General features: G+C 38.5%; 2 protein-coding genes across 2 annotated transcripts in view; one reads left to right on the forward strand and one right to left on the reverse strand.

The window, feature by feature from the left end:
* Positions 1-6,109, forward strand: part of ACE2 (angiotensin converting enzyme 2) — a 53,361-nt gene extending 47,252 nt beyond the window's left edge. Inside the window, exons 15-18 of the mRNA XM_006164692.3 lie at positions 546-646; positions 1,821-1,937; positions 3,730-3,924; positions 5,651-6,109. Of these exons, the coding sequence (XP_006164754.1) occupies positions 546-646; positions 1,821-1,937; positions 3,730-3,924; positions 5,651-5,759 (522 nt within the window). The 3' untranslated portion in view covers positions 5,760-6,109. The remainder of the gene's footprint in view (positions 1-545; positions 647-1,820; positions 1,938-3,729; positions 3,925-5,650) is intronic.
* Positions 6,110-12,333: 6,224 nt separating this feature from the next.
* Positions 12,334-13,921, reverse strand: part of BMX (BMX non-receptor tyrosine kinase) — a 51,264-nt gene continuing 49,676 nt past the window's right edge. The window contains exon 19 of the mRNA XM_006164693.2: positions 12,334-12,767. Within this exon, the coding sequence (XP_006164755.1) occupies positions 12,693-12,767 (75 nt within the window). The 3' untranslated portion in view covers positions 12,334-12,692. The remainder of the gene's footprint in view (positions 12,768-13,921) is intronic.

Here is a 13,921-nt window from a genome sequence, read left to right on the forward strand (position 1 = left end):
AATACCATTTTTTTGTTGTTAATTTCTTAAGTCTAAAACACACAAGACATTTGTTTAGCCTTGGAAAGCAAGACCGATTTCCTTGCTTTTTAGAAAGTGTTAGTTTTTTCCTTTGAATCTCAAGTCTCTTTCTTTCACACTTACAGTATACATATCTGAAAACTTACTATGAAAAAAGTAAAAGTTCAGTTTGCCTGCAATGCACAGACATTTTAAGCTAAACCCACAACTTTTGTTTGACTCCCATCTATAAACCTGCCCTCAGGGTGCTGATTTCAGTGACACCAAACCAAAAAGGCTCAGTGAACCCAGTGGTTCCTAAGCTCGACCTCCTGCCTGGCGGCATTAGCACCCAGGAGTTTGTTGTAACTGCAAATTCTTGGGTTTCATCCTAGACTTCCTAAATCAGAAACTCTGAGGGTTGGGCCATGGACTTCGTGAATAGTAAGACTCTTTGGAATATTAAGAATAATGGATAAGGAGTGTTAAGTTTTAAATGTGTCCTTTGACCTATGGTGAGCAAGGTCTTTCCTCTGAATTTGCAGTACGAATGGAATGACAATGAACAGTACTTGTTCCAGTCATCTATTGCTTATGCCATGAGAGAGTACTTTTTGAATATAAAAAAGCAGAGGATTCTTTTCGGGTGAGTTGATTTACTGGTTTCTCAGCTTATTCCAACCAGCAATACTTCCTTATTCTTGCATCTAAGGAGAGAAACTTTTCTTCAAGTGAACTTAAGAAAAACCGCTAATTACTTTTAGACTTCCTTGGCAGCCTGGAATTTGGGCCGCTCTGGTTAGGGACGGTTGTGGCTTATTTGATTGGTAAATTGCAAAAGCCTTGTTCTTATCAGAAAGCTCTGATCTTTTTCCTCCAAATGCTCTCACCCATCCTCAGCACTGAAAGAAAGAAAAGGTAGAAATCTCTGCCATCATCAAGCTTATATTATAGAGTATATGTTTATGTGTGTGTATGTGTGTATAACATTTAGGTCAAGTATAGGAAAATTACATAGTAGCCTTATCACTATTTGAGCAAATACGAGGCGACCTCAAACAGTTTGTTAAGAAATGGAATTAAAGCACAACTTTATTTTGGTACGGAAATTTAAAAAATCCATGCATTTTTAAAAATAATACACATTTTCCACAAGCATTCTGAAGACCCCAATATATGAGACAGGAAAGTGAGCCAGCAATGCAAGCAGCCGGGGGAGGGAGGAGTGTGTGTGTGTGTGTTTCATCTGGGGAAATAAAAAGTGTAGAACTTGAGGAAGGAATATCCTTTGCCTGTTGAAGGAACAGTGAAGAGACCAGTGTGGCTGGGGCAGAATGAGATAGAAGACACATAGGTGTGGTTAGAGCTGTGTTGGGTCAACAGGGGGTAAAGAAAGTTCATATGGGCATCCAAGCTTCCTCTGCACAGTACTATGGGGCTTACCCAGTTAATGTTTTTCTCTTTTTTTTTTGCCTTAGGGCACGTGCGCTTGCCAGAGAGAGATAGTGAGAGATAAAGTGACAAATCGCCCCCCACCCCGGGGAATGCTATGTCACAATCCCTTCTCATCCATTCTCCTCCAGGAATCTTGGGCATGCACACACAAGCACCCAGCATGATTTTCAAGCCACCAGGTCCGGGACTTGAACTGTAGTCAGCCATGTGGGAGTCCAGTGATGTTACTGCTATGCCATCTGTTGGTCCTTAATGTCTCTGTACCTGTGATGCTCATTTTAATCTCCTTTTCACCAGCTGGGGAAGGTTTCAGTCTCTTTATAGTGTTCTCTGTGCTACAAGGAAAGATGTTTGTTTCTCCACAGGGAAGATAATGTATGGGTGAGTGATGTGACACCAAGAATCTCCTTCAACTTCTTTGTCACTGAACCTAACAATGTGTCTTCCATCGTTCCTAGAACTGAAGTTGAAGAGGCTATCAGGTGACATTTTATTTTCAAATAAGCCATATAAGGGTGAGGGGGCTAGCAAATGCAACAATAATGATAGTCAATATGTAGTGGACTCTACCTGTGTGCCAGGCATTGTTGTGAGTCATTGACATGTTTTACCTCATTCTACAAATTCGGGTTTTAATACTAAAAGGATCCCATAGCATGAGAATGATCTTGATTTGGATTCCCCCAGGCCCCAGCCCATAGACAAGCATTTGAATATAAGTAGTTTATCTGGGAGGTGATCCCAAGAAACAATGATAGGGAGATGTGGACAGGAGACAGAAGGGAAGGAAGACAACAGATTACAAATTACCAAGCAAGTTACCTCTGTGGGCAACTAGAAGCTCAATCCTGCTGGGAAACTCTGAAAAACCATGTAGAATGAGGACCTGAATGGTCCCATCAAAGGTCTGAAAGAGCTAGGGTATTTGCTCACGACTTTCTATCAGTCAGGGCAGATCTTGCTCTGAGGAAGCTTTAAGGCAAAGGGACACTGGTACTGGCTGAAGGAAGTCCAGCTGGCAGGCATAGAAAATAGCAAGTGCAGAAGGGACACGAATAGGTGTTGCCATAGTTTGCTATATGGACTTTGATGTAAGGTTAATTTAATTGCCCAATGGCTAAAATAAGGTAAACAAGCATAGGGCTCCTTAAATGTTGGTTGGCTTCTATGCTAGGAGTGAATGTTTAGAAAAAATAGTTTATCCAATTTCCTTCTACTGTGTCCCACAACAAACAGCAGGAGTGAAGGCCGGACTTTGTAGATGGTTCCCCCTGTCATTAAAATAAATAAATAAATAAACGGGCTTAACATACCCACTGCTCGGCAAGTCCTGTTTACCTTTGGAAGTAGATCTAAGATCTGCTGGGTAGAGTGCATCTAGAAAATGTGACTTGGTTGGGGAATATGACCCAACCATGCCCAGAGAGTCACTCACTGTGTCTCTCTGAGGGAAAAGTGATGGCTGAGATTTTCATGAAGGAACCCATCCTTCCCTGATATTCAGCTGTAAGTTGTAGGGGACTATAGACTTCCTGTTTCTAGAATGATCTGAGACGTTTACAGGCTGAAGTTGCCGAGCGTTACATGGATAATTCTGCTTCGGTCTCTGTCCCTCCTACCTAAGGATAGGAGGAGGGGATGCCAGGCATATCAGTCTTCAGTCTGGAACATTCTGTTTCATTGCTTTTGTTTTCTTGTTTTTAAAATAATTGTAATCCCTTTTCCTTCATAAAATTCAGCCATTTCCTGTTCTAATGCTGGCGAACTTGGCAAAGTCTCAGTCTTGTGTTCTTTTCCAGTGCTGCCTCCAAATGCCAACACATTTTATTTAGAAAATACTACTACAAAGGTTTGGGTATAGGACCTGATTTTTTTTTGTAGATGAGGTGGATCCAATTGACCTTTTCCATGATTTGATACAAAGTCATCATAGATATACTCTGACAGTAAGGAAATTCTTGCCAAATATGCTCGCTTTGCCTTTAAAACAAAATTGTCACGGTGGCTAACTATTTTACATTTCCACACTTGGAACTCAATTTTCCAATTAAGATATTGACAAACTTAATCGAGGTTGTAAGATACAGAAAGGGCATGAATATCAAAAACTCATGTCTTTCATTTTACCTGATTATCTACTTTGATATTGTTATTATTTTAGGTTTACATTCTTATGATATGCCTTATAAGAACAGTGAAATGAGAAGTAAATAGCTACACACAATTTCATTTTCCCTAAGAGATCTTCCTTCTATGTTTTACCCTTGTGATTAGGATGTCCCGAGGTCGTATCAATGATATCTTTCGCCTGGATGACAATAGTTTGGAGTTTGTGGGGATTCAGCCAACACTTGCACCTCCTTACCAGCCACCTGTCACCATATGGTTGATTATTTTTGGAGTTGTGATGGGACTGGTAGTGGTGGGCATTGTCATCCTGCTTGTCAGTGGGATCCGAACTAGAAGAAAGTAAGTGACCTTTTCTAGAAATATCTATCTTAAAACATAAAGGTTTAACTGGAAAATTTGTAGAAGGTGCTAGATTGTGTCCTTACTGTCATTTGTGGGATAATTTTGCACATCAATATTCTGATGCATCCCAAAGAAACGCAAGCCCATGCAGTAGATATCCAGATACCTGGCCTGGGATTGATTAGCACACCCTAGAAAACTCCATCCCAGACACGTACCCTATAAAAAAAAAAAAAAGTAACTGGAAAGACTGAGTCGGTGATGAGTTGGAACTGTGGAAGTTTTCAAGAATGAGCTCTAAGATTTGCTTCAAGCTGCTACCCTTTAATCATCCTTATTCCTGTTTGGGTGGCTCAGATTCTATTTCACCTCCTTAGTTGGAGTTGAAGATGTAAATTTAGTGAGGATTTAAATTATGAGAGACCTGATTTCTAATCTTGCTTTGCTACTAGATTGTGTTTTCTGATCTTCAGAAATAGCTGACTTTTGTTGGGTTTATGAAATGAAGGTTAATAATTTTTGTTATTTATTATATTTTTAATTCTTAATTTGCTATAGGGCACATGTGCTCACCAAAGAGAGACAGAAAGAGAGAGCGAGAGAAAGTCAAAAAGCAGCCGCCTGGTCTGGAATTAGGAACTGTCGTCAGTCATGTGGAAGTCTAGTGCCTTAACCACCGCGTCACCTGCTGGTTAATAATATTTTATAGCGCCTAACAAAACTGCACACGTCAGGTTGTTTAAACCTGTTCTTGATCGAATCTCTACATGTGCTTGTCTATTTTGCTCAATTTTCTTCACATTAGAGATTTTTGGTTCTCCAAAGTAGTTTTGCTTAAAAATTAGGCATTGGATATATAATACATTCACATGGTTAAAATAAAAGAAAGATACAAAAGCATAAATAAAGACTCTCCCTGTTACCCTTTGGATCCAAGTTTTCTTCTCAAAGCCAACCACAAGTTATTAGTTTCTTGGAGATATATAGATATGTGTCATTTATTAACCTATAAATTTAGTAAAAAGTAGTTTTGCTTAAAAATTAGGCATTGGATATATAATACATTCACATGGTTAAAATAAAAGAAAGATACAAAAGCATAAATAAAGACTCTCCCTGTTACCCTTTGGATCCAAGTTTTCTTCTCAAAGCCAACCACAAGTTATTAGTTTCTTGGAGATATATAGATATGTGTCATTTATTAACCTATAAATTTAGTAAACTATGCACAATGTTTTGCATATTTCTGCATAATATATTTTAGAGATAGTTCCATGTTAGTTGCACAAAGAATTTTCATCTTTTTCCTGGTGCCAAAGTTTTACATTTTGTGGATGGACTGTAATTTTCTTAACCAGTCCTCTATTGATGGACTTTTATGTTGTTTCTAAATATTCGTGTTTATAAAAAGTTGCAGTGGTTTAACATAGGTAATTTTCTATATGTACCAATATATCTTTAAGAGAAATCCTAGCATTAGAAAAATGGACTCACAGCATATGTGCATTTCTGATTTTAAGTATTGTTAATTGCCCTCAATAGAGGCTGTACCAATTTATACTTATATCAACAATTTATAAAACTCATGTTTCTCCCACTCCAGCCTCCTTAACAGAGGGTCATAATTTTTTTATGTGAAAAATTTTTTATCTTTATTGATCTGATTGTTGAAAAGTGTCCTTCTAATATGACTATATTAAGGTGACTTCACTTTACTTAACAGGAAAAATCAAGAAACAGTTGAAGAAAATCCATATGCCTCTGTGGACATCAGTAAAGTAGAAGATAATCCAGGATTCCAAAACAGTGATGAAGCCCAGACTTCATTTTAGAAAAATCTTTTTCCTCCTGAGATGATTTTATTATACGTAAAAGTTAATTTTATGTTATGGAAAATATGAGACTCAAAGACGTCATTAAATATGAAAACTACGGCTCTGTTTAGGAAGTGTTGTCCAAAGACAACACAACCGAGGAGAGGGCATTTTCACTGACCATCACTTTCAGTATTTATTTCTGCCTCAGAATTTGGTATCTCTTCTGTTTTCTAATAGGGACATTTATATCAGAATATAATAGGGAAAGTATGTCTTTGGTCCCAGAGGCTATTCAGGGATATCAGAAATGGAAATGTCTGTTGAGTTACTGGAGTTGAAAATAAAAAAAAGGATATATCATACGAGCAAGTGTTGGAGTTTGTATGCAATTTGATTGGAGAGTGTAAAGACAGTGCCTGTGAACTGGTGGGGCTGCAGGGATGGTGCATGGCACACACTGTTCACTTGAATATAATCCGACTGTAAGGGATCACACACTTGCTTCTCCTCAACTTAATCCAAGCACTAGAGTGATTTGCCCAAAGTGATGTTTTGACCATGCCTCCTTCAGGGTGATAGGTGTAAAGAAGAGAGAAGAATCCAGAGAATAGATAAAGGACATCACCTTTTCATTTTCTTTTCTTTTTTCTTATTTTTTTGTCTAAATTATGCTATTTTATTCCAGAAACCAAAAATAAGTCTTTTCAAAAGCCAAGACAAATAAAAATGTGATTGAATGTATGGAAGAAAATGAAATGAAAAAAAAATACATTTTAAACATTTAAGAGAAAAAATAAGTCTTTTCACTTTGAAGTTGCTTGATCAACATCTCCTTGACAACACGAAACCAGCACCAGAGGCATCTATGAATCTCCAGAGCATGCCTGATAGAAACTTTTCCATTATTCTCTGGGGAGAACATTGTCCTGCATGTTCACCCTCTCAAGTGGGTACCTAGTCTTTGAAATCTTTTGTATTTGCGCACAGTGTCTTAACGGCTGAAGCAGACATTCCGTAAGTACTAGTTTACACTCTCCTGTGGTACTTACTTATAAGCTGGAGTTCCTGTCTGTCCTGTCTGCTTTTCACTTCCATGGACAAAGTTGTCTGACTGTCTGGGACCCTTGACCTCCCAAACATCTTTGGATATATCCCACATTTTCAAATTGTATTATCATACAAAACAATTGTAAAATCAGTCCAAACAGAGTTGTGTTCAGATTGCATACACCATCAGGTTAGGAAACAAACCTGATACCTTTTTTTTTTTTTATATTTCTGAGTTCCTAGCCCAGTTCTGAGCACAGGATCTGCTATATATTGGAAGATTGAATAAAACTAGATGAAATAAATTAAGATGTCCAAATACTACCCTGTTAACTCACTCTATGTGATGACCACATAATGTTAGAGTGACTTTGTACTTAATACATTGTAGATGGAAGTGGTGATGGCAGATCAATTAGCCAAGTCGGGGAAGGATGGTGTTTATATCATCCCTCAATAAATAGCCTTGAAATAAATAAATCAGGCTGGCTCCCTTGTGGCGCATTGATGTTTTGTAATTATCTAGTACTCGGGTATGTAGCAAAGGTAGAGTTCTTTGTCTTTTCACGAGCTCTCTGACATTCTGGTGCACCTTCCCGACCACCAGCCTATTACCATCTCATCATTCATTTGGCCCACAGCTTAGAGCAACATACAACAGCACTTCCTGATTGGCTACATACTCACATCTTTGACACCTCTTTATTTTGTCTTGTACATGTCCCATGTTCCCCAACGTATCATGAAAATCTTCTGTCAGACTACTGTTATCTAGACATACCTTGTTATCGCCACATTCTCCTTATGAAGTTCCCAGTCCTCATCCTGGTTTAAGACAGTGCAAGAGTAATCTTCATGGGAACCAATTTTATCACCTAACACTGACAAACAAGCCTCTCTAGCAATGGAAAAGGACCCACAGAGTGACACAGTTTTCAGCAGTATCACAGAAATTAGAAAAACCTGCTCATTTCCATAACTTAATTTTGGGGTTTTCACCAGCACAATATTTACTCTGCCCACCAGGTGAAGCCTGTGGTACTTCCACCTGTGCAGCAACATTCTCTGAGAGGATGGAGACTACAAAAAGAGTCTAGGTCCTGGGCTTAAGATGGGAGCTGGCAAACTGTGGTCCGTGGGCCATATCACGCCTACCGCTTGTTTTTCTATGTGTTGTGAGCTGAGAATGATTTTACTATTTCTAATGGTGTGGGGGTGGTGTTGATAGAAGAAATAATTAGGTCATAATAGGCAGATGCTACCTTCTCCTTCCCTGGTGCATTTCAATAAATTTTGCCTCATTTGAGATTCATTCCCTCCCCATTTTGGTAAAGATGGGGCCTCAGGTTCAATCTTCTTCCTCACAAACCTGCTCCCAAGTTAGAATCAAATTGAGAAACTCAATTTTCTTAATCTCCTGTGTTGGAATTTTTCTCTTAGTTAACTCAAGCAAATATGTGAATTTTGTCAAGCCATCTTGACTTTTTATTTTAATTGCCAGAGGGTGTGTATGCTTGCCAGAGAGAAAGAGAAGGCAAAGGCACCCTCCCCAATGGGGTGTGGTCATGCCACCATCCCTTCTCCATTTCTACGTCCTTTTGGAATTTGGAGCATGCATGCACACATGCTCAGCATGTTTTTCAAGCCAACAGTGTTGGGATTCAAATTATGATCAGTTACGTGGGATCTGGCTTCTTTAACCACTAGGTCACAGGGCCAGCCCCCATCTTGACTGTGTTGGACTTTTGGCAGATCAGAAAAAGCTCAGCAAGACTGGGAAGCTTCCATTGCCTTTTACTTAGTAAGTGTATTAACTGAACTTGCTCTTCAACTTGCCCTTTGGGAAAATGTCTCAACATTTTTTCTTCACTTCCAAAAGAGAGCAGGCAGATTCTTGGTTTAAAATAACAACAATGAGACCTGCAGGTGGTGTGGTGGTTAGGATGCTGGCCTCCCACATGGCCAACCATGGTTTGAGTCCTGGATCTGGTGGCTTGCTTTCTCACTTTCCCTTTCTCTCTCTCTCTATTATTAAAGAAAATAATACTAACAAAATTAAATAAATAAAAATCTTAAAAAAATAAAATTATAACAATGAATGCTGGATAGCACCATCACACACTTAAGTAGCATTTCAAAATCATTGTGCATGCTTTATTTTATTTTATTTTGAGAGATTTTTGCTAAAGGACAGTTGCATTCGCTGGAAAGACAGAGAGACTGAAAGTGAGAAATCACCCCCTAAGGCGAATGACCACATCACAATCCCTTCTTCTCTATTCTCCTCTCGGGATTTTGGGCATGCACACACCCGCGCCCAAGATGAATTTTAAGCCACCAGTCCAGGACTCAAACCACAGTTGACTACATAGGAGTCCAGTGATGTAATCGTTATGCCATCTGCTAGTCCCTGCATGTTTAAAATAGTATGAATATTGTTCCTTTGCTTGTCCCCTTCTAGGATCACTGGACTTATTTTCTGACAAACCCCTAGTGGTACCTTGAATTCTGCTTGACTCGATTTTTGGAGACAGGCTTTTCAGCAAGGCTTTGTCCTCTTTTCATAGTAAACAATTCTGTATTGCTTGAGTTTTTGCAACAGGCATGTATTACTTTTGTTACAAATAAAATTATTTTTAAAAGATCCTGTATACAGAAATAAGGAGAAGAAAGAAAATCTTGAAGAGGGAGACCAGAAAGACCCAGATCATCCTCAGAGGGGGCTGGCAGTCTCTGGTGCAGATCCCTGCTGGGTGCAATCAGAGCAGGAGAGGCTGGCAGCTCCACCTGACTGTGGACCCATTGAGAAAGAGGTTGTGTCACTTGTTCCTTCTTTTCCCTTGGGTAGAAAAGAACCTGCACACACTAAGGCCTAAATAAATAAGTAAATGAATGAATGTATAAATGCCCTGGTGATTATTTAAAAAGCTACATTTCATTATAAATTGAGGTTTGCATACCCCTTTAAAAAAGGAAGTGTAGAATCAAGTGTCAATTTTCGGCTGAAGTACAGGAATTAATTAAGTACCGAGAAACAAATAAACAAGCAGGAACATATGAACTAGCTAGTGGGTGAGGGAGTGAGTGGGATGAGAAAGGGCATAAATATCTTTTAAGGGAGATGATTAACTCATATCAGGAAAACAGCAGCAGGGCTTAACTGGGGAGTGTCTTTTCCTCATAGTAATGGCCATCGCATGGCCATTCTCTCTCCCTTCTTCACATTAAGACCACGGATACACTGAGGTGAGACTGATAATGGCTCAGGTTAAGGAAAAAGGCTTCAAACTGTACCTGAGCAGGTTTAAAATTCTGCTCCAGGTGAAACATTTAACACATTGTTTAATATTATTTAACTTGTTTTATACACATATGTATGAAGACATAGATATTGTTCTAATATGGATATTAGAAAATAATTTTGCCATTTGGATTGAATGAAGTAGGGACTACCTAAGGATGCCCTGTCACATAATGATATGCCTGCAGCAGCAATGTCTGGGATCTTAGGGAGGCAAAGTATCGATGTCACAGGCAGGTGTGGTATTGTCTGTCGAGGATGTTTTGTGGTTTTGTCAACTGTGTTGGGGAGAGATGTTCACCTGTTGAAATATCCATTTTGTAAGACAAATAATAATGTGATTGAATGTATAAAAGAAAAATGAATGCTGGATAGCACCATCACACACTTAAGTAGCATTTCAAAATCATTGTGCATGCTTTATTTTATTTTATTTTGAGAGATTTTTGCTAAAGGACAGTTGCATTCGCTGGAAAGACAGAGAGACTGAAAGTGAGAAATCACCCCCTAAGGCGAATGACCACATCACAATCCCTTCTTCTCTATTCTCCTCTCGGGATTTTGGGCATGCACACACCCGCGCCCAAGATGAATTTTAAGCCACCAGTCCAGGACTCAAACCACAGTTGACTACATAGGAGTCCAGTGATGTAATCGTTATGCCATCTGCTAGTCCCTGCATGTTTAAAATAGTATGAATATTGTTCCTTTGCTTGTCCCCTTCTAGGATCACTGGACTTATTTTCTGACAAACCCCTAGTGGTACCTTGAATTCTGCTTGACTCGATTTTTGGAGACAGGCTTTTCAGCAAGGCTTTGTCCTCTTTTCATAGTAAACAATTCTGTATTGCTTGAGTTTTTGCAACAGGCATGTATTACTTTTGTTACAAATAAAATTATTTTTAAAAGATCCTGTATACAGAAATAAGGAGAAGAAAGAAAATCTTGAAGAGGGAGACCAGAAAGACCCAGATCATCCTCAGAGGGGGCTAACAGTCTCTGGTGCAGATCCCTGCTGGGTGCAATCAGAGCAGGAGAGGCTGGCAGCTCCACCTGACTGTGGACCCATTGAGAAAGAGGTTGTGTCACTTGTTCCTTCTTTTCCCTTGGGTAGAAAAGAACCTGCACACACTAAGGCCTAAATAAATAAGTAAATGAATGAATGTATAAATGCCCTGGTGATTATTTAAAAAGCTACATTTCATTATACCTTCTTTTCCCTTGGGTAGAAAAGAACCTGCACACACTAAGGCCTAAATAAATAAGTAAATGAATGAATGTATAAATGCCCTGGTGATTATTTAAAAAGCTACATTTCATTATAAATTGAGGTTTGCATACCCCTTTAAAAAAGGAAGTGTAGAATCAAGTGTCAATTTTCGGCTGAAGTACAGGAATTAATTAAGTACCGAGAAACAAATAAACAAGCAGGAACATATGAACTAGCTAGTGGGTGAGGGAGTGAGTGGGTTGACAAAGGGCATAAATATCTTTTAAGGGAGATGATTAACTCATATCAGGAAAACAGCAGCAGGGCTTAACTGGGGAGTGTCTTTTCCTCATAGTAATGGACATCGCATGGCCATTCTCTCTCCCTTCTTCACATTAAGACCACGGATACACTGAGGTGAGACTGATAATGGCTCAGGTTAAGGAAAAAGGCTTCAAACTGTACCTGAGCAGGTTTAAAATTCTGCTCCAGGTGAAACATTTAACACATTGTTTAATATTATTTAACTTGTTTTATACACATATGTATGAAGACATAGATATTGTTCTAATATGGATATTAGAAAATAATTTTGCCATTTGGATTGAATGAAGTAGGGACTACCTAAGGATGCCCTGTCACATAATGATATGCCTGCAGCAGCAATGTCTGGGATCTTAGGGAGGCAAAGTATCGATGTCACAGGGAGGTGTGGTATTGTCTGTCGAGGATGTTTTGTGGTTTTGTCAACTGTGTTGGGGAGAGATGTTCACCTGTTGAAATATCCATTTTGTAAGACAAATAATAATGTGATTGAATGTATAAAAGAAAGTGAAATGAAAAAATAAATAAATTAAAAAAAAAAAACCACATTCACTGGCTACACTCAGACAGGCTCTTCCAGAATCTCTGAGATAGTTCCTAGGAATCTGTGTTTTAATAGACTCTCCATTTAATTTGATGGATGCTGAAGTTTGAGAACATTGACATATGAAGGCAAATGTCCACAGTTTTGCAGTTTGATAGTATATTTAATTATGATAGTGACAATAATAAAGAATGAATATCCGACAAATAATTTTTCAGTTCTATTCTACTCTATCTTTACACATGAAACACACTCTCTTTATGCTGCAATCGGAAAATGTGCTTCTGCTAGAGGCTGGTAAGTGTTACGTAAAGAGCAGCATAGACAAAATGCCTAATTTGACCTAAACTTCAAGGAAATCATCCATTTCCTACCTTATTCACTCTAGATGATTTAACAAACAACACACAGGATGCTATCAAGAACTGGCTAGGGTACATTGTGCCTTGCTACTTTTCTTCAAAAGGATGAACGCGTTGGCCAACTTCGATATTCACTCCATCAGCACTCGTAACTTCTTCTTCAAGGCTTGTCTTTCTCTCGAAGTGGTTCAATGGAAGATAGTAGCTGCTGAAATGTGGGACGCTTTTCTGCAAGCTAAATAAACAAAAAAGCCAATGGTTTAGATGATGAAAGCTATGATTAAAAGTAAAGCATATAAAATATTTATTCCTCTGTGCTAAAGTTAGTAATTTTTGAAATGTGGAAACACTACATACATTTCTACTGAGGACAGGGACAAGGCAAGGATGCCACTATACCTACCACTCTTAACATCATACTGAAGGTTTTAGACAGTGCAATCAGAAACTAAAACAATTACAGTCTCAAGAATTGGAGAAGGAAAAGAAAAAGTAAAGGCTCTTTGTCTACATAGAATATGGTTGTATATCTGGAAAACCTGAGAGTATCATGATAGGACCATCGCAAAGAGACCAGAATATAAAATTAACACACAGAATCAACAGGCTTCACATATACCTACATAACCAAGCAGAAGATATCATGAAAGAGGAAACCCCATTTATAATGGCAACACCAGCAAAATAAAATATTTTAAAAATGTACCTCTCCAAATGAGGAAAACTGTAAGACACTACTGAAGAATACAAATGTAGGTTTGAATATATAAAAAGAAGCATCCCTTGTTCTAGAACAGGATGAGTCAGCATCATAAAGATGTCACATTTCCCAAGCCAAAAAGCAAACTCCATGTAATCTCCTTAAAAATACAAACGAGTTTGTTCCAAGCTAAACAGATTGATTCTTTATAGATTTTTAAAAATATGTAAAAATGACTAGGAAATTCAAAAGAAACCTTAGAAATGAGGAGTGCTAGCCTACTTTATATTAAAACATATTATAGCCTATATAATGAGGACAGTGTGGTGCTAATACATACATAAATAGATGAACAAAAAAGCGGATGGTAACGTAATAAGCTCCCTACTTTAGAAAAAGATATTTAAAACCTGATGGAAAAAAAAAAAAGGAAGCCATGACAGATCTCAGAAAGAGATACAAATGACCCTTAAAGATATAAAAGAGACTCAAGTTCACTCAGAATGAAATATGCCCATATATATATATATTTTTTTTTTGGAGAGGTTTTTTTGCTATAGGGCGCGTGTGCTCGCCAGACAGACAGAGAGAGACGTAGAGACAGAAAGCGAGAAATCACCCCCCAGGGGGGATGGTCACGCCACAATCCCTTCTCCTCCATTCTCCTCTCGGGATCTTGGGCACGCACG

Source organism: Tupaia chinensis, unplaced genomic scaffold, assembly GCF_000334495.1.
Source record: "Tupaia chinensis unplaced genomic scaffold, TupChi_1.0 Scaffold143678_1, whole genome shotgun sequence".
NCBI lineage: Eukaryota > Metazoa > Chordata > Mammalia > Scandentia > Tupaiidae > Tupaia > Tupaia belangeri.